Source organism: Syngnathoides biaculeatus, chromosome 23 (genome assembly GCF_019802595.1).
Source record: "Syngnathoides biaculeatus isolate LvHL_M chromosome 23, ASM1980259v1, whole genome shotgun sequence".
In the NCBI taxonomy this organism is placed as follows: domain Eukaryota; kingdom Metazoa; phylum Chordata; class Actinopteri; order Syngnathiformes; family Syngnathidae; genus Syngnathoides; species Syngnathoides biaculeatus.
Genome location: NC_084662.1, coordinates 11978826 through 11999678, shown reverse-complemented (window position 1 = coordinate 11999678; position 20853 = coordinate 11978826). Strand labels below are relative to the sequence as shown.

The 20853-nt window shown below is 43.8% G+C and overlaps 2 protein-coding genes across 8 annotated transcripts in view; one reads left to right on the top strand and one right to left on the bottom strand.

Moving 5' to 3' along the window:
• LOC133496193 (potassium channel subfamily K member 3-like) overlaps nt 1-19633 on the bottom strand; it is a 55357-nt gene extending 35724 nt beyond the window's left edge. For both annotated transcript variants that reach the window (XM_061811452.1, XM_061811453.1), the window contains exons 1-3: nt 19495-19633; nt 19270-19345; nt 1242-1365 (exon numbers count right to left, since the gene is read on the bottom strand). The gene's annotated coding sequence lies outside the window, so the exon portion shown is untranslated. The remainder of the gene's footprint in view (nt 1-1241; nt 1366-19269; nt 19346-19494) is intronic.
• Nucleotides 1-20853, top strand: part of otofa (otoferlin a) — a 48461-nt gene that overhangs the window by 2531 nt on the left and 25077 nt on the right. For 5 of the 6 annotated variants that reach the window (XM_061811451.1, XM_061811449.1, XM_061811448.1 and 2 more), the window contains exons 2-6: nt 4175-4233; nt 11507-11595; nt 14784-14883; nt 17595-17794; nt 19841-19927. In XM_061811451.1, coding sequence (XP_061667435.1) covers nt 4175-4233; nt 11507-11595; nt 14784-14883; nt 17595-17794; nt 19841-19927 — 535 coding nt within the window. The remainder of the gene's footprint in view (nt 1-4174; nt 4234-11506; nt 11596-14783; nt 14884-17594; nt 17795-19840; nt 19928-20853) is intronic. The other variant, XM_061811446.1, reaches the window with a different exon arrangement.

Genomic DNA, 20853 nt, shown 5'->3' with positions numbered 1-20853 from the left:
CCTAGGGACAATTTAGAGTGTCCAATTAATGTTGCATGTTTTCGGGGATTTGGGAGGAAACCGGAGTGCCCGGAGGAAACCCACGCGGGCAAACGGAGAACATGCCGCCCATGTAAAATAATAATACTTTAATTTTAATTTTCTTCTTCCCGAGCTTCTCACCCACTCTCTCAGGGAAATCGCACTCACAATCACACCTAGGGGCAATTTAGAGTGTCCAATTAATGCATGTTTCTGGGAAACTTGAGTACCCGGAGAAAACCCACGCAGGCACGAGGGAGAACATGCAAACTCCACACAGGCAGGGCCGAGATCGAACCCGGGTCCTCAGAACTGTGAGGCCAACGCTTTACCAGCTGAGCTCACCGAGCCGCAGTAAATCCAAATATTGATAGCAAAATAACAAAATATTGAAGTATATGTATGCATAATTAATTAACGACTAAGGTATTGCGCCGAGCCGCAGATAAGCGCTGGAGGAAAAGCAGATGAAATGACAAAAAAAAAAAAAAGACTTACAGCACTAATCGAGCGTCTCCCTGATGGCTGTCAACAGATTTTCCTGTGCGGTTTGACATCTTCCCGTCTGGAGAGGAAGAAAGTCTGCCAGACAAACTGAAAAATCAACCTTACCGTGCACGATCCTGACTCCATCTCGTCCATATTTTTGAAAATAATGACGCTTCCAAAGCCAATTTTTTTTTTTGTTTTGTTTTTCTTCCAGAGCGCTCCGGCCCGTCAGATGATTTGATCATGAAAGACGAGCTCGGAGCAAGGCGGGCGTTGCAGCTTAATTGATTTCAACTTTGACGAGGCAGCCCACCCCTCTCTTATCTTGCAGCTTCAGTTGTTCACGCGCACGCTAAGCACTTCCTCGCTAGCCCTGCCGGACCCGATTGACGGGAATGTACTGCAAAAGTTAATTACATTGGAGTTCAAGATTACACTACAAAGGCCGTCGTTTAACACATGATTAAAAAAAAAAAAAAAACTCCTTATGATTATCGAGAATGTTAGTGCTTCATTCGCATAGCTGACGTTTCCCTCAATACTTCAGTCATACTGCGGTTGACTGGCAATCAGTTCGGGGTGCAAGTTGACAGCTTGGGATAGGCTCCAGCGCTCCCCGCCACCCTTGTGGGGATAAGCGGCGAAGAAAATGGATGGATCCTTCAGTTGTAATCAAACAATTTGACCAGCCCACTTTAGAGTCCACAGAACAGAAGTAGGAAACATTTTACCATGTCTGAGAGACTGCGGAGTCAGCGAAGGTGTCGGGATGTGATTGGCTGATCTAGTTGGGGGCGGGGGAGGGGTCGGGGGTGCAACCGAGGATGTTTTCTAGCTTCTGTGCGAAGTTGACACCTGAAAAAATATGTCTGTCATCATGAATCGATATCAACACGAGTAGCATCACCTTCGTGTTAATTGCAAAAACAATGTGACTCTAGATAACAACCCAGGCTAAATCCAGCATGTGCCCAACATACAAAGGTCGTCTTTCAGTCGAAATGTATCCTTGACATCAATGTATGACTTTTTTTTTTTTTTTTTTTTTTTAAATTAGACATGCGCCTTGGCATTGCTACCTTGGACAATACAGAATGCAAATTGGTGAACGCGGTGGTGGGGGGGGGGGGGGGGATTTTGTGAATAGCAAATGTAAAATTTCTTCGTTAGCTCTGTGAAGCCAGGATTTGAAAGGATTCAGCTTCAAACGAAAAACATCTTTCATGCTCGTCTGCACCCCCCCCTCAAAAAAAAAAAAAAAAAAAAAAAATCAGTAGGCTGCTTTTCTTTGCCGTGTTCTTTATCACTTGAAATGCCAGCAAGTCCAGCAGGCAACCCGATTAAGCAGCAGGTTTTTAGCTTAAAGAGGCGCAACTTATATAAGCCTCGAACCGTCTACTTTCCAAACCCACGTTTCAATGGAACAAATCAAATACAAAATAAAAAAAATTATATATATATATATATATGTATATCAGGAAGGCGGCGGCGCTTATGCTTTGAATAATGTAGGAGGGATAGTATCATCCACTCTAGTGTGTAAGTGATGAAAAATTACATTTTAAAAGATGTGGGTATTTGTGGGACGATGAGCTTGGAACATAACAAAACAGAGATAGATGTATCAAATAAAAAATGTGTGTGTGTGTGTGTGTGCTAAAGTTGCATCTACGTGTTACTACGAATGTGTGTGATGGCTGTTTTTAAGATGATGACTAGTTATTACATTGTATTTGCATAAGTGTTCAAACTGCCAGTGGATATAACTCCACAACCTCGTCATGTTCATTCATTCGTTCGTTCATTTTCTGAGCCGCTTATCCTCACAAGTGCTGGAGCATATCCAAAAGTGCACCCTCAACTGGTTGCCAGCCAATCGCAGGGCAGATCGAGACAAACAGTCGCATTCACAATCACTCTGATGGCTTCATGTTTTTGGGATTTGGGAGGAAACCGGAGTGCCCGGAGAAAACCCACGCAGGCACGGGGGGAAGAACACGCATATCCCACACAGGCGACGGCCGGGATTTGAACGCCCGCCCTCAGAACCGCGAGGCCGACCGCCAAACCGGTTGCGCCACGGTGCAGCCGCCTCGTCGTGTTTTTATTTGCGAAATGTTTATCAGCGCAAACACGCGACACCTGCACGCAGAGCAAACGACGGCACAAAGGCAACCGGGCCCACATGCCCGCTTGCCTTTCACGAGCGCCACAAAACAGCCAGCTGCAGCCTGCTCCACTAAATCACATGACCGTGACCGATTATCTGTCGTCTCGTTTAAATAAACACAAATGGAGATTTCGCAAGGTATGACTGCAACGTCTAATGAGATCCAATAGATGAGATATATGACTAATTATGCCTTCACGTAGCTAATAATGACCCTCGACTGTCTGAAAATGTATAATTGAGTTATAATACAATTATAATAATAACGTATTCAAATTGGATTTCCTCAAATAGAGGCCAGGTGTGTTTTTCCTGTTGGGAAAAGGAACATTAGATCTATTATGACATGTTAAAATGCTTAATAGTGTTTCGGGAACATGCTCAGTTACATAGTATTTTTGATTTATTGTTTTATAGTCGGCAGCACAGTGGAGCAGCTGGTAAAGCGTTGCCCTTACAGTTCTGAGGTCTCGGGTTCAATTCCAGACCTGCCTGTGTGGAGTTTGCATGTTCTCCCCATGCCTGCGTGGGTTTCCTCCAGGCACTCCGATTTCCTCCCACAACCCAAAAACATACAACAATAATTGGACACTCTAAATTGGCCCTAGGTGTGATTGTCAGTGCGGCTGTTTGTCTCCATGTGCCCTGCGATTGGCTGGCAAACAGTTCAGGATGTAGCCCGCCTCCTGCCTGTCGAGAGCTGGGATAGGCTACACCACTTCCCGCGACCCTCGTGAGGATAAGCGCCAAAGAAAATGGATAGATGGATGGATGGGATGTTTAACAGTCATGTCCTAGAAATGATTGTTGTTAACTAAAATCCCCTGTAGATAAACACTAGTAGTGTTCCACAAGGCTCCATACTTGATCCACAGATTTTTACATTATATGTCACAATTAATTACAGTTACAGTAGAAAACTGGTACTTAATTGTAGAGATTGGAAGGTATTGTTAGAGCATTTATTTGGACGAATGCATTTTTGTAATGAGAAGGATGACAATTGGCACAATTGAATTACAATGGAAATTGGTCGTAAGGAATGAATTTAAGTATTTAAGCATTGATTCGGTCAAGAATCTGATGAATACACGATGATATTAGATGTCATGTTGAAGGTAAGTACATCAGAGGGTGGTGTGCTCACTTTCACTTATGTCAGTTTACATAGTTTAGTTGAATAAATGATGAAATTAATGGTGGAAAAATGTTTTTCTGTGCATCACATCAGGTGCCATTTGCACGGCGGCCAGTCTGTAGACATTTTTATATCCACCAGAAATGTCTCCATTTAAGTATGCTACCGTAACGAGTGGCCTGCATTCACTGAATGTCAAACCTGTCCTAAACGGGCAGATTCCACTCAAACCCGGCAGTTAATTGGCCGCTTACAAATGGCCCCTCCCGACTTAAACGGCGATGACATTTTATCGCGACGCGGCTCTCGAACCCCACCAAGCAACCCGATGTCTTAATTCATCTTCGCCTTTTCAGGGTCGTCCTTCTACAGCCGCGTGGCGGCCAACTGCGAGGCGGTGGCGGACTTTAACGAGGTTGGTGTCTTTTTTTTTTTTTTTTTTTTTTTATTTCCGGAGCTCTTGATGGGTGGGCGATCTGCGCTTGGATTTGTAGACGACGATTCCCTGACACCAAATGGGCAGTGGCATTGTTTTGAAACCAAGGACGCAGTAATTAAATCGACTTTCCAGCTCAAATTAACAACACTATTTAATAGGGTTTTGCCTATGGGACAATTATCGCTAATTATATTACAACCGAATCTTGTAAGAAGTGCGTGGGGATGTATTAGATCAGAGCAGAACGTCTGATTTACAAATAAGGTGATAATAAACATAACAAAGTACATCACATTTCCTGCATTACAGCGTATTACATATCTTGTTCTCGTATCGTTAATGTGGAAACTGTATTTCCGCATCAACTTTATACTTAGCAACTACTTTGAAATGAGCAGAGCGCGATGACGGATTTCACCCGAGGCCCGTTGTTGGCCACTGGTGGGTGCTTTTAAAGTGGCATGCTGTGAAAATGTGTCGTCCTGCAGGGTTTTATCACAAAAAAGAGCACATTTGAATGCAAAGAGTCTATTGAGCAGATAAAGGTGGAAGAGACTGAGGAGAGGGGAAGCATAACAAGCTGAAGGTGGGGGGGGGGGAGCTACCCGTTATTTGTCTCCCTGTGGAGAAATTCAATTTTTACAATCTGATATTGACCGTGTTGCATAAATGATAGCCAGGACTACATCCCAAACACAATTAGGTCCTGCGGACAAGGCTGAGCGAAGGAGACAAAAATGAAAGCAAGCAGCTGGGGCTCAAGTACATAAAATAGTAATAGTAAAAAAAAATAATAATAATAATCCTGCTGCTTCCACACAAGGAATGAAATCAAATTATTGAGACATTCAGTATATTTCTAGAGGCGCAACATGTATTGCTAGAAGAAAAGAAAACAGCGTATCACAAACACATTCGGCACACTCGTGCAGGAGCTGCTGCTGGCCACAGCTCACGCCAGACATTCACACGCAGACTCAACGATGACGGATTTATACATGAGCGCAATCCACGCGTGCAGTTTGAAAAGGAGTTTCCTCTGAATTTTTGGGACATTTCCGGTAGCCGTTATTACTTTTCGTTTTGTGACAAGGAACAAAGCAACAACAATGGCGACCGTGGAAGAGTGTCTGCTAGGACAATTGGACCTAAATGACCAGATGATACCTTTAATTATGCTGCAAAATCGATCAAGGCGGGAAGTGGTACGTGGAAAGCTAACTCAAAAGCGAAGACATCGTTCAAAACAAAACATCGTTCCGGGCGAAGAACAAAAAGTCCTTTCAAGACGGAGAGGTGGAAAAGGGCGTTCACTGAAGCAGCCGATTCGTTATCCCGAGATTTTGAAAACATTCCAGAAATGCTTTCTTCAATCAAAGCTCTGCAGCTATCAAGAGTGAAGTGAGTGAAGAAGACTTTGAGTGAATGCTTCTGGAGGGGAGGATGAAATTGCCCTGGGCACTTGTGCAGTTCTGGAACTTACTCACAAAGGGAAAAGTACCCCAAAATGAGGAAATGTGCTGCCTCCTTCACGGCATTTTTCGGTGCCGCTTATTTACGTGAGTCAGCCGTTTCCCACGTGACGATTTTTAAGTCAAAAGTCCACCAAGACCGCTGATTATTTGGACGTTTAGTCGAGGCTCGATATCAGCAGCTACTGTCTGGACTCTGCATCGCTGGCTAATCAATTCCCTTCTGTGCAAGTCATCAGAGCAAGGCAATGACAAAAATGTACAGATTTATATCGTGCAACATGGGTACGCTCAGTTATACAAGGTACAACAACGTATTTTGAACATGTGAAAAATTCAAAATAAATATCCATCCATTCATTATCTACCGCTTTTCCGGGTCAGGTCACGGGGGAAGTAGCTTCAGCAAGGATACCCAGACTTCCCTTTCCCCAGCCACTTCTTCCAGTTCTTCCGGAGGTATCCAGAGGCGTTCCCAAACCAGCCGAGAGACTTTAGTCTCTCCAGTGTGTCCTGGGTCGTCCCCGGGGTCTCTTTCAGGTGAGACATGCCCGGAACACCTCACCAGGGAGACGTCCGGGAGGTATCCGAATCAGATGCCCCAGCCACCTCATCTGGGTCCTCTCAATGCGGAGGAAACTCATTTCGGCTGCTTTTATTCGGGATCTTGTTCTTTTGGTCACGACCCACAGCTCATGCCCATAAGTGAGGGTAGGAATGTAGATTGACTTCGCTCCCTCTTTACCACAACGGACCGATACAAAGTCCACATCACTGGAGACGCTGCACCGATCCGTCTGTCGATCTCCCGCTCGGTTCTTCCCTCACTCGGGAACAAGACCCCAAGATACTTGAACTCCTCCACTTGGGGAAGGATCTCATTCCCGACCTGGAGAGGGCACACCGCCCTTTTCCGACTGAGGACCACAGTCTCGGATTCGGAAGAGCTGATTCTCACCCCAGCCGCTTCTCACTCGGCTGCGAATCGCTCCGTAGAGAGCCAACAGAACCACATCATCTGCAAAGAGCTGAGATGCAAAGCTGAGGCCACCAAACCGGACACTCTCTACGCCTTGGCTGTCCCTAGAAATTCTGTCCATAAAAGTTATGAACAAAATGTTTTATTTGGTTCAAAACAAATGTGTTTTGCATTTTCATAATAGGTAGCTCATTTTGACTCAGTCATTTTATAAGCAGCTTGCATGCATCCCTGGGCTAAAGGGAGCTGCATCCCAGTGGGTGGGTATCGTTTTTGCAGCCTCGTGGGTGAAAACGTTGGCAAAGGGTCGAAACGTGTCAGAAATATCTCCGATGACATTATTCCTCGCTCGAACCGAGAGGCCTGTCACTGATTTCTTGTGACAGCCTCATTTGTTGCTCCCCGCGCAGGGGAAGGCCATTAGCATCACTCAACATCGATAAAACTTCCACAGGAACAACTTCGAGTGGCCTCCGTGACCTCGAGCGTTTGCATGCGCGGGGGCTGCACGGAGCCCGGTGCCAGAGCCCGTCGCGATATAAATACATACATCGTCCTCCCGGCCTGTCTCTTTGCTCGGAAATACTGGAACGTTGCCTTGTCCGTCGTGGCAACGCAACGCTTGCATGGCTCGGTAGGCTGATCTTGCCCTGGTGTTGTGGGACCATTAGCATAGAGCTGTGAGTCTTGTTGCTTTATGCATGGTCTAGCAAGAACGCCTTTGAACTAGTATGCCGATTGCCTGGATGGGGGGAATGCGCATTCATTATTCATCCCATGGTGGGATTTAGCTTTTAGCTACGGCGCGCTAGTGCCTCCCCCTCACTAGTTAGACAGAAGTAGAGCAGAGCAAGTAGCGGGAAGCGCGGTTTGCCTGGCCACGATTCAGTGTGTCGACAGACGTGCCGTCTACGCGACAGCGTGTATATGTGAGGAACCGACGCAAAGGTTGCAAAAGACGACAAAATATCATGCAAGATTAATGACGCAAATGTATTTTTTCCCGTGAGTGAGCAGACAGCTGCTGCAGTTTAACTTTTAAATAACTCTGCTCACCATTTAAGCACTGAAGATGCTATAAAAATAGAAATATTGACTATTACAACCTGCGCGGGTTTAAAGATTCACGTCTGCTGCTCCACGGGGATGATTTCCCTCTCTCGAATTATACTCGATTGGGGAAGGAGTCAAAACGAGCGAAGAGGATAAACTGATACGTGTACAACTGAAAGTTGCAGGGATTAACGGCAAAAATATGTAAATATTCATGCTGATGCTGTTCGAGCGCTTCGGGTTGCATTAGCTTGGACTTCCTCTGCTTTTTTTAATGAGTCCCACTCAGCAGTAACATAGCGCCAAGCAAATATTATTAGGCTGTAGGCGGTATAAAACTATTTTTGTGAAATCGGGAATTCTGTATCAGCAGATTTTTTTCTTTCTGTCTTTTTTTGTAAAAAAAAAAAAAAAAAAAAGCTACTTTTTGGATCCTACGGGCACCACAGGGATTCCCCCCCCAAACGAATTTTTGGTCTTGAAAAGCAGATTTGTTGTCCTCATCTGAATTGGATAATCGGCGCAGTTTTTCTGGCGTTCATCTAATATTTAACGGAATTCACTTACCCCTTAGTCAAAACGTGACATAGTATCTGGACTTCAACGTTCAGATTTTACAGAATGATTATTATTTCAGTACATTAAATTAACGCACTGCATTTTAACGGCTGTCCAGCTCGAGTCTACCTTCTGCGATGTTTGAAATATTATCAAGGGTTATGGAACAAAAAGGAAAGGAAATGCTTGCGCCTAAAAGCATACCCGCTATTGCGTAAGAGGAATGTGGCGCCTTCTGGGAAAAATTAAAAAAAAAAAACAAAGAGAAAGGCTCCCGGAGCCTGATAAGAATGTGGGTTCTGGTTCCTCAAAGTGACAAGCCGTGTAACCCGCAATGACAGCGCAATTTCAAGCAGCTGATAAAAATGGGACTTTTTCCGGCTCCAAAGGTCTGCTGTCGAAGTGCCTTCTGTCAAAACTCTGAACACTAACACATAAATATAAAATCAGAAGTTTCAGTGTTGCCACGCAAGCCCGTGCTTCATAATTAATCTTAGAGGTGTTTTCGTGCTCCGTATCCGTGGAAACAGATCTTAAAGAACCGCGCGTTCCTCACCCAAGTGAAAAAAGATGACTTGTGCATTTAGGCCCTGTGATAAACTGCAGTGGCCCAGAGCCCTGGTGGTTATTAAAATCATACCTGTGTCACTTTTAATGAGCAGCCCAGTCCAATTAGGCTGCGCATCAGAAGTGGGCGGGGGGTGGAGGTGGGGGGGGGGGGGGGATCCCCAAATGGCACCGAGCGGCTCCTAAAATAGAGAAAGCTCTAAAGCCAACCGGGCAAAACATTTTGTGCAGCAGGGTTAATCGTTAAAGTTCCTTTTTATATTTATCGGGAGTGGGATTTTATTTCATTATTTTTTAAAAAGAAAAGAAAATTCTATACAAAGATTTTCTCAGAAATAAAAATGGGGAACGACTCCCGCTGCAAGTAGTTAGTCAATTGATGTCCCCACCCCCAAAACTTTAATAAATGCCTATAAATTAATTGGTCAAATTCAGATGCAATCCATCCATCCATTTTCTCTTGCCGCTTATCCTCACGAGGGTCGCGGGGAGTGCTGGAGCGTATCCCAGCTGTCAACGGGCAGGAGGCGGGGTACACCCTGAACTGGTCGCCAGCGAATCGCAGGACACATAGACACAAACAGTCGCACTCACAATAACACCTACGGGCAATTTGGTGTGTCCAATTAATGTTGGATTTTTTTGGGATGTGGGAGGAAACCGGAGTGCCCACCCGGAGAAAATCCACGTAGGCACAGGGAGAACATGCAAACTCCACAAAGGGATTGGGGGGGGGGGGTCGCGGGATTGAACCCAGGTCCTCGTGTAAAGTAATAAACCGACAGATGATTGGAATTTTTGGTGTTGGATCCACATACACGTGCAGGGTACGCTAACAACTCAGGTTAAGCTGAGCTCCTCACCAAAAGAACAAGCTCGTCTCGCAGTCAAAATGTATCACACCATCCTCCCTCGAGTCCGATGTAGACGTGACTGGCCCTGCATCTTGCGGGATTTTAGGACGTTTTTGAGAAGAAAAAACGAAAAAAAAAATAAATAAATCTGAACATTATGGATTCTTGCATTGGTTGCTCCGGCGAAATGATTGTGTTTGTGCACATCCTTAGCTGCATTTTCGCCGCATGCGCTGCGATCCATGGAACGTCGCCACTGTGAACTTGTGCAGTTTTTGGTTTTTATGACAGAGGCAGTTGGGGGAGGAACCGCGGGATTCGGTTAATGGGATGAACAAAGGCCGGATTGATATCGCCTGCCTGAGAGCCTGCAGTGTTTTTCTCGAATGAGGGGCCTGCATCAGCGGGAGACTTTTAATGAGTTTTAAATCACCTTTTCAGCCTTCATCCCTTCTGCCCTCGCCGTGTCTCCGAAATGTAACAACATAACAACATGGCGACATAACGGAGGTGGTGGGGAATGAGAAGCGGACTGAAGGATTGTATAAATATTGCTTTTAAAAGTCCTCTCTCTACTTTGTGATTTTGACGCATCATACCAGGAGGGGAAAAAAAAAAGAATGTGTGTTGTGGTTTCATGCATTCAAAATCCACATTTCATGATGCAAGACTGTGCCACAATATGAAATAAACTGCTATAGCGCAGTTCTCACTCAATATTTCCGCTGTAATCCTCGAGTAAACTGTAGCTATTTCTCACTCTATTGTGTTTAAATGTTTTTGTTTTGAAGCCCCTTAAAAAAGTTTCTTTTAAAAAATGGCTTTGATATATTTCAATTGTGTATTGCATTTTTCACTGTTATTTATTACAGGGTGATGTGGAATGTAATCCCTGCAATTGAGGGAGGATTATTGTATCAAGTTCATTTTAATGACTTACTTAAAGACTTTGATGGAATACGAGGAGGCACAGTGGATCAGCTGGTAAAGCGTTGGCCTCACAGTTCTGAGATCCCGGGTTCGATGGCGGCCCCGCCTGTGTGGAGTTTGCATGTTCTCCCCGTGCCTGTGTGGGTTTTCTCCGGGGACTCCGGCTTCCTCTCACATTCCAAAAACAATTGGAAACTCTAAATTGCCCCTAGGTGTGATTGTGAGTGCGGCTGTTTGTCTCTTTGTGCCGTGCAATTGGCCGGCGACCAGTTCAGTGTGTACCCTGCCTCCTGTTCGTTGACAGCTGGGATAGGCTTCGGCACTCCCCGAGACCCTCGTGAGGATAAGCGGCAAAAGAAAATGGATGAATGGATGGTATACTATGAAATCTTTTCAAGCAAAGCACACAACCAGCAATGAAGTAATTAATCTGTAATATTTGTCAACCCGCCATTTTGCCGCAAAGTCAACACCAGTGGGCAATAGAGGGCGCTAGGGCACGTCCACACCGCCAGCTGTGGGCACCATGTTACATTTCTTAGTGGCAAAAAATAAAATAATAATAATATAAAAGTATTTTGAATGTTTTTAAGATGAAGAGGATAAAAAGTACAAAGCTATTGTTGAGTAATGTTTTGTTCTTTATCATGATCCACTTCTGGTCTCGGGTAAACGTATTTATCATTAGCCATTGACAAATTCACCTCAGATTTTCCACTGTAACATGATATTTAGTAGTCGCTAGTCCCAAAAGTAAAGAAATCCGCCCCAAGGCTAAAAAAAAAAAAAAGCAGTTCTGCTGAGTTTCTAAGCGTCGGCGTTGTGTCTTCTTTCAGATTTTTCGATGGCCTTTTGCAAGCAGGCTGGATGGCAGCGAGATGCTGGAGATCCAAGTTTACAATTACAGCAAAGTTTTCAGTAACAGGTAAACTCCATCCTATTGCAGTTTGTTTTTATTTCTACATAACATTTATGAACTAGTTTTGGAACTAGAAATCAAGGGTCATGGGCTTTTCAACTATTGTTGATGTTTGGTAACTTAAAAACGCTTTTAATACCTCAACGTTTACGATTTATGATATGACAATTTGAAATTTTGGGACAGATTTGAACGAGAATCACGGAAGTTGACATCCATGATTTGCCTTCGCGGCGCACATAAACTCATGTGGCAGGCCGGATCTGGCCCCAGGGCCTTGAGTTTGACACCTGTGGCTTAAAGGATAGATTGCATGTACGTGTTTTACGATATTATCGTTCCCTTGTGGGCTTTTATGCCGTGTCGTCTGCCGACTCTCTCAATGAAAATGCACTTTCCATGATGGAAGGTCACTTTTGAGCATATTTGCGTTCATCATTCGAGCGCGCGCCTGAGTGACGACCACAATGTGTGTTCTGACTTGTCGGTTTGTGGGCTGGAATCACTTTTGGGGAAACGTTTTCAATTATTCAACAGCTCTAATTGGACGCGTCAACGGTGACTCAAGGTTTATATGGCGAGTAATGTCATCTGTATGTTTACGCCTATCTAAAGTATCCTGTCAGAAACAACAGATGCCATATGTGTAGGGAAAACCGGGTTCAAATGAGTTTTCACTTTTCATTCTCGTGGATTTTAGAACCCCGTTTTAAAAGTTTTCTTTCCAAAGACTAAAGCATTAAGAGGTCTGCCTTCGCTTACATTTTCAACCCAATTAAGAGCGGAAAGTATCAACAAGCTCTGTGCAGTCGAAGCTCCAGCAAAGAAGGGATAATTCTCAGCGGGGGAACACAATGCTTCACAATGAAGTCTTTTTTTAAACGCAGGGCAATAATAAGATGAGTTGAAGCAATCATTTACGACAGCGTCTGCTTTGGCCGCGGCGCGCAGTCTTTGCAGGGATTTGCAAAACAATGAGGAAGACGGAAAACAAAGTTGGATCAAAAAGCCGGATAGCCACGGCCCATTTCATCCAGTTCACAAATGGGGGAGTACTTACACTATACACTCTAGGAGCCAGTGCAGAAAATAAAGCCGTGTATGTTTACACCGTTGATTTTTACTTCTGACAATGAAGTAGTACATGCTTGCCTGCATTTATTTAAAAAACCTTGTAAAGTACCAAGAGAGGAACTGTGGTACTGCATGCGTAAATCTGGTGTGGTGGAGAAATATGTTAGAATAGTACAAGGACATCTATGATGGCAGCAGAACAATGGTGAGGTGTGCCGTAGGTGTGACAGAACAATTTAAGGCGGAGGTGGGACTGCATCAGGGATCAGCTCTGAGCCCCTTCCTGTTTGAAGTGGTAATGGATAGGCTGACAGATGAGGTTAGACTGGAATCCCCTCGGACCGTGATGTTCGCAGGTGATATTGTGAACTGCAGTGAAATCAGGGAGCAGGTGGAGGAACAATTAGAAAGATGGACTAGAAAGGAGAGGAATGAAGATTAGCCAAAGTAAAACAGAATGTATGTGCGTGAATGAGAGGGGCGGAGGGGAAGGGTGAGGCTACAGGGAGAAGACATAGCGAGGGTGGACGACTTCAAATACTTGGGGTCAGCAATCCAGAGCAATGGTGAGTGTGGTAAGGAAGTGAAGAAACTGGTCCAAGCAGGTTGGAACAGCTGGCGGAAGGTGTCTGGTGTTCTATGTGACAGAAGAGTATCTGCCAGGATGAAGGGCAAAGTTTATAAAACAGTGGTGAGGCCGACCATGATGTACAGATTAGAGACGGTGGCCCTGAAGAAACAACAGGAAGCAGAACTGGAGGTAGCAGAAATGAAGATGGTGAGGTTCGGTAGGATTAGAAACGACCTAATTAGAGGGACAGCCAAAGTTGGAGGTTTTGGAAACAAGGTTCGAGAGAGCAGACTTCGATGGTTTGGTCATGTTCAGAGGCGAGAGAGAAGGGTGCTGAGGATGGAGCTGCCGGGCAAAAGAGCGAGAGGAAGACCAAAGAGAAGCTTTATGGATGTGGTGAGGGAAGACATGAGGGCAGTTGGGGTTAGAGAGGAAGATGCAGGAGATAGGCTAAGATGGAAAAAGATGACATGCTGTGGCGACCCCTAATGGGACAAGCCGAAAGGAAAAGAAGAAGAAGCTCTGATAAATAGCAGGGGTGTCTAACTCATTTTTGTCGCGGGCCACATTGTACTTGCGGTTTCCCTCAAAGGGCCGTTATAGCTGTGAAATGCTAAAAATTTTTAACCAGCTCATCGTATTTACACAGGAAATTTATGAACTAGTTTTGGAATCAGAAATCAAGGGTAATGGATTCTTCCAACTAGTGTTGTGTGGCAACACAAAAATGCTTGAAATATCTCAATGTTATCATTTATCATGGGACAACTTGAAATTTTGGTACAGATTTGAACAAAAAAAAATCATGGAAGTTGATACACATGATTTGCCTCCGCGGGCCACATAAAATCATGCAGGGGGCCGGATCTGACCCCTTGGCCTTGAGTTTGACACCTATGATATACAGGATAGATTTTACAGGATACGCACTTTGGAACCTGGCATGAGTTGACCCTCTCCTACTACATAAGATTTGTTTTTACCAACCAATGAAAAATCTTGTCAGGTTAATTTGCGATGGCCAAAAAGTATCCGGGAAACAAAAATAAAGAAAGATCACCCCCTCTGTTCCTCTCCAGGCTCGGTCAACGAAACCAATCGTAAACACGTTTTTGTTTTGTTTTTTTTTACACTAGTTGGACTGCGTGTAAATCGATTAATCATGCCTGGAGAGTGAGGCGCAATCAATACCGCTGTTGAGCTCAGGTGTGTTTACACTCGGACGCCACATTACTGTCGCGACGGAACTAACCAATCCAATTTGGAAAAGGCTTCTCGGAAAAATAACTTCACTTCACTGCAGGTTAACGACATCAGAGAGTCGGGAGCAGAATTTCTCCCATTAACGAAACCGTGAAGGGTAGCGCTTATTGATGCTCGGGTCTTTAATAATTTACCCCCGAGGTCAGTTTACTACCGGGGTCTCGGTGCCCATCCCTGGCCTGTGTCACGTTGAGCCGCTGTTTCCTTTCAACTGCAACGCGCTGAAAATGAGCTGATGACAAGTGCAGCTCGTGTGGTTCCCCCCCCCCCCCCCCGCTCTCTGCAGACTCGTGGGGACTTTCTGCATGGTGCTCCAGAAGGTGGCGGAGGAGGGGCAGCTTGAGCTGACTGACACGCTCATCGACGACAATAACGCATCTATAAACGTAAGTCTGGCTTCAACAATGTGTTTGTATTGAGCTAAAATGTATCGAGATAAGAATTCAACTTTTTTTTTGTGTGTTCTGATGATGTTCATCAGACTTTTCGCCACCTCATTAACTCAAAGCTTTTACATTTTTCAAACACGAAATGTGTCCCATTTCAGACGGCTGAGCGCTTGCTTAGTTTTGTTTTTTTTCAGCGCGAGTACTCATCGGTGACAAGTTCTTTTATGTTGTCCTGGCCCACTTACCCGCGTCTAATGAAATTGGTTGTGTCGACTCCGTACTGCTCACTTGGGGACATATTTGCTCGGTATCTTGGAACTGCAATGATGTAATGTGGAGCGCTTTTATTCTTTTGTGTTTGAACAGTGCAATGTCAATGAGGTCCAAATTCTTGGGAAGTTCCTTTAAATCGGGGGTCGGGAACCTTTTCGACTGAGAGAGCCAAAAAAGCCAAAGATTTTCAAATGTAATTTCAAAAGAGCCATACAGTATTTTAAAAACTAAGTACAGGTGTATTTGCGCATTTATGTAAAACCAACACTTTTAGAGTACAATAAGTTATTTTATTATTTTAAATAACATTGTTATACGGTTGCTCACCAATGATGACAAAAGTACTTTTTGCCATTAATGCGACAGCTAGTGCAGCGCGGTTTTGCTGATGGCTTTGGAGTTCATACATCGTCAGAATAAGCTTCACGCAGTCGTTGAGACTTCCATCCGTTCATGGTGAACGTAATTCAATTTGATTTTTATGACTTATTCGTTTGATTATCTTGTCTTTATGCGAAGTTGGCAAAATGTTGATTGGCAACGTCGAGTACGAATCCTTTGGCACACTCCCCATCTGTAAAAAACCCATTCGTGGGCAGCGTCCCATTTTTGGGACGTCATGATTTTCACGCATTATATCCTTCGGTATATCGGATATGTTTTAATCCGAAGACATAAATTTGGTATCAGGAGAGGATAAGTACTAGTGCACATGGAGCATTTTTCAAGAGAAGAAAGGGAGAAAGGTCAGTATGCAACCAAGTTTGTCTTCAAAATGCTAATCCATCAGTAATATTAATGTGTCGTTCTAGAATAAGAATTAAGTAATAAACATATCTTTAGTATGTACCACTTCACAGAACTGATAACGTACCCGTCCCAGTTTTGGGACGCTGCCCGCGAGAGGGCCCTTTGTTTTATGCGTTAAACGAAAAAGAAGTGTTATTTCCTTGATTGTGCCCTGTTAGGAGACTTTTATCTCAATAAGGCAAAAAATTGCCACCCTGCCGATGAATGGGTTATTAAACACACATCAGAATCCTCCATCTCCATTCTTGTCCATTTTTTTCTTTGAGCGACCTTTGTCAAAAGCGTTTCCATAATTAGTTGTTCCGACACGATCGGCGTTAGACCCTTCTGCACCTGTGGACAACGACTACCACACAAGTACTACGGGAACCCCGCTAGGTCAAACTGTCTCTGCGCCATTTGGGTTGCCTCCCACACCAAACTACGGCAACCCCACTAGGACAAACCTTCTCTGCACGACAGAAATCACATGTAAAAGAGCCAGGTATGGCTCGCGAGCCGTAGATTCCCAATCCCTGCTTTAAATGCTATTTCATTTTTTCACAGTGTTCTGGTGTTTTGTTGGTAAACTACTGGAGCCCCCAGATAGCAAAAAACCGGAGTCATTAACCCCGTCCACCTAAAAATGTTTAAAATGGTTGCTAGTTCAACACAGCATCCGAGTGGCTTCTTCTTTTGTCATTTACCTCAATGGACTTCGCCATCTGAAAAGTTCCGTTGGCTTCATGTGCGATTACTTTTCTGAATAGGTGGTTCTCAAACTGGGGTCCCTGGACTCCTGGGGTCCGTCAGCCTTAGATTGGGGGTCCAACACAATAAACCGATGACTCTTCTTTACTTTATCTTTGGGACAGTTAAAAAAAGCTGTAATAAAATTGCGACTTATGATCACACAAACCTGACACTCGTGCTTGAACGAAGTCGATTTTCTGTTATAGACTTAAAGAATTAAAGTCCTAATATTTATAGCCCTCACGCATCATGTCGAGGGGCTCTTTCAACTTGGCTACTTTAAGAGTCGCAACCAAGTGACAACGGATCAGTCTCTTAGCAACAGCGGCTTAATTGTACTCTTGCATTTACTGGTAATTATAGCTATTGAGAGAAACTTGTTTTTAGCCTGGCAATGATGGTGGTTCTGAATGAGGCCGACCGCAGAGTTGGGATGAAGAAATCTGGACGTGCTGATTTTCAGACGAAAACACATACCGTGGGAGTACTTTAAGGTTTAACACGCACACGTGAAGTGGCTACACACAATTAAGAATTTCAATACGGTGCAGAAACGAGGCTCAAGGTTGACGCTTTCTTTCGCAAATATGCAACGACGTAGTTGCTATGGTAACACAAAATAAAACTAGTCTGACTACCTTGTGAGAGATATGAGGGGGGGAAACGATAAAGGGAGGCAGCGAGAGAAAACATTTGCTCGCTGTGTTTTTTTTAATTCTCATACGTCCTTATCTTTGCAATAAATCGGGTCTAATAAAAATTACATAAAAGTCAGAAGAATACATGTAGCGTTGCTGTTTTATCAGAACTTCAACTTGATTTCACAAAGCCATAAAACCCAAAAGTCCTCACAATTGCAACGCAATCTAATGGGTCCTTTCTCCGGTTTTCAGACCAGCGTCACCATAGAGCTCAGATACCAGTCGATGGATGGCACAGCTGGCACGCGGAGCAACGGCGACTATCTGGATGTTCCCGACGACCGTGATGGGATGTTTACTTTCGAGACGGACAGCCTGCTGTCGGGGCAAAGCCACGGGTCGGGGGCGTCTGCAAAACGATCGCTGCAAGGATCCATACCGACGTTCAGGAAGTGAGTCCGACATGAATTTAATCTTTGATGAATGTGTAACAACAGGTTTGTTCAATGCGTGTATGACTCGCTCCTTCCTGCATATCTGGTTGACAACTTTTAAGGCTTTTGCTAATCTGCTTTGTGAAAGTTTCCAAATTGACGAATAACAAAAGCTCCCACTCGCGCAACGAAGCTTGACAGTGCTAGAGACATTAATTCGGTATTACTCGTCTAAAAGGGGAGGACGAGCAGAAAATAGATAAACAGAGCAGCTTGGCCTCCAGGTAAATATCAAATTGTCAGGCCTTGTGCTTCCTTGATTATCCTCTGCAGATTTTACCATCCATTTTGTTTTGTTTCACCTCATTTTTTTTTTCTTCAAGTTTTAGCTTTTTACTGCACTGAAAAAGAAATAAAAATGATGGTCACAGGGTGGAAAACATTTCAGATATTGCAAACAGCTCAAGAGTCTACGACGTAAGATTAGCTACAATAGGTTCACACATGATTGCGATCAATATCTTCAATGTATCCACAAAGTACAATTTCAGTCTCAACGACAAATTGTTGGGTAATAGACAGCACAATAGGTCTACACAACTTCTGTTGTTTCTATCAGAGCTACGTATGAGTACTTTCTGTTCCAATACTGGCGCCACTGATGTGTCCTTGGAAGGGGCATTGATGTGTTCAGTACATCCTCGAGTTCCTACTGCGCCAAAGCACAGTTCTGTCCTCCGGCTAAATATACAACAGAAGGGGAAAGAAAGTTCCACTGATCCCGGTCCTTCCTTGTTTGCCACTCAAGACATGGCCAGTCAGAGGCTTTATCACTTTCTCCCAGTCTGTAATCATCACCATCTTGTAAACACTTTTTCCCTTTTCACGCGGCAAACGCAATCTGACCGGATCCCCGGACCCCTTCGAGGCACAGATAAGGTCAGCAGCAAACGTCCTCATCTTACTGTTAGACTTTTCCAGCATACTCGCCGTAAAGATCAGAACATGAGACGCCGTTACAGAAAATACAAGCAAGAGAAATATTGAGGTTGGATTCCGCAACACTTCTGCAGGTTCAACTGGAAAAAGAGGAAATGGGAACCATCCAATGGAGAGGTGTCGTTGAGCAAGGTAGTATGACGACACAAAACGTGTTTTGCCAGATTGCACATTTGAAAGATAAGAGATGAAAGACTGGGAAACTGGAAGCTGCCCCTCGTTCTCCAATTGAGGCCTCACATCCTTTCTTCTCAACGTGATAACGTACGTTAGTCTCGGAATTTTGATTCGACTTCCTCTTATATACAAAAACAATTACCAGAGGTCTCACTTGTAAGATTTTTTGTTTGTTTCTGTGCCACTGTTACTTTACTTATTTTACTTGACTCTCATTTACTTTTTATACATCTGCGCCTTCGTGTTCTTGTCAAAAGTTCATCCCACCAAAATTCTCCCCCATATTTATGCACAGATTAACTTTTTAAAACGCTTACCTGGGACAGCAGCTGTTTCCAGGGCTCCCCTTGAATAATCTCTCACTCGCCAAAACAGGAGACGGGGTGCATCAATCTGTGGGGGAGAATGACAAATATAAAAATGTAATCTCACTTTCAATGGCTCAGTTCATGGAAGAATGAATGCTGAACATTTCATTCGAAATGTTCCATTGAGGCCATAAAGCGCAAATCAAGTGGCACAAAAATACGACAGTGACTCACTTTTTCTTCCTCGAGATTTCAGCATATTCAAGAATTTTGTGCTCCATTTGAAATCCGCACGGCAACGCATGCGTGTTTAATTGAGTCCTAGAAAACGGGAAGACGTCATCAATGAGCACATTATTCCACAATCTTGTTTTAATTTGAAGAAAGTGTGTATAACCATTGAAACCAACTTAACTTTGGATTCTTGTTCCTGAACAGAGAGGAAAAAATTGCTACTCGGTTGGAACATCCAGGAGTCGAATCTCAACCTGGAGAATTTTTTTTAAATGTTGCTGTGGTGTGTCACTTGTTATCACACGACTGCTCCTACATTTCTTCTTCTTTGACTTGCGGCTTAAAGGTCACGGCGAGCTGATTTCCGAAGGGCGCGCGCTCTTGTTACTTCTTCAGGAATCTCAATTTCACTTGACAGCATTCATCTTGCAAGGTACAATATATAGTACGCGGTTCATTAGCTTCTCCGAAATTGAAAGGCAAGCTGCTGCGGGCTACTGTCTTCTCCACCTGTCCCCCATTTGGGCTCTGTGCCTGCAGGAAGATTTATGACAGAAACCTGAACACTTTTTTTACACCTCAATGTCTTTTTTTTGTGGTGGGTTGCTGTCACCCCCCCACCCCCAACACACACACACACACACACACACCCTTAGTGAATATATCAACTCCTGAGTGGGTGTATTGACACTCAGGCGAAGAGATGTGCTGATCTGACCAGGACAAATGTAACCACAACAAAAATTTTAAGTATTGATGCGGTTTAGAATATGAACGTGCACATTCATCTACATCTCCTCACTGAAAAAACACATTTTAATTTTTACAATTTGCAAGGACCATTTACAACGCAGACAGGAATTGGTTGAGGCTAAGTAAATAAGCATAAATAAGAATAATCTTCCTGTACCTTGTGTGTGTCATCCACAAATACACAAAGCGATCTCAACATTTATCTCGACATCTCGTCACATGGCTATTTAGAGACATGTTTGAATATTGTTATTATTTTCATTTCTCAAAAAATGAGATACGCATCGGAAGTGCTTTTATGGTTGAGCTATGAAATCCTGACAAACATAATATAACAACACGTAATGTCTGCTGGCGTGCTCGTGTAAATAAGTACACATCTGCGAATAAAAAGCGTATAGAATATTGCTGACTTGGACGGTTTCATTGTCGAACGACTGAAATATAAGTTGACAAATTCCTTCAAATGTCTCATCTGAAAGCACATTTCACATTTATGCTTTCAACATTACGAGTAAGATTGGAAAAACATCTCATTCACACAGGCGTCCCCCCCCCCACAGTAATATTAATTCAATTGACACTCTTTTTCCATATTAATTATTT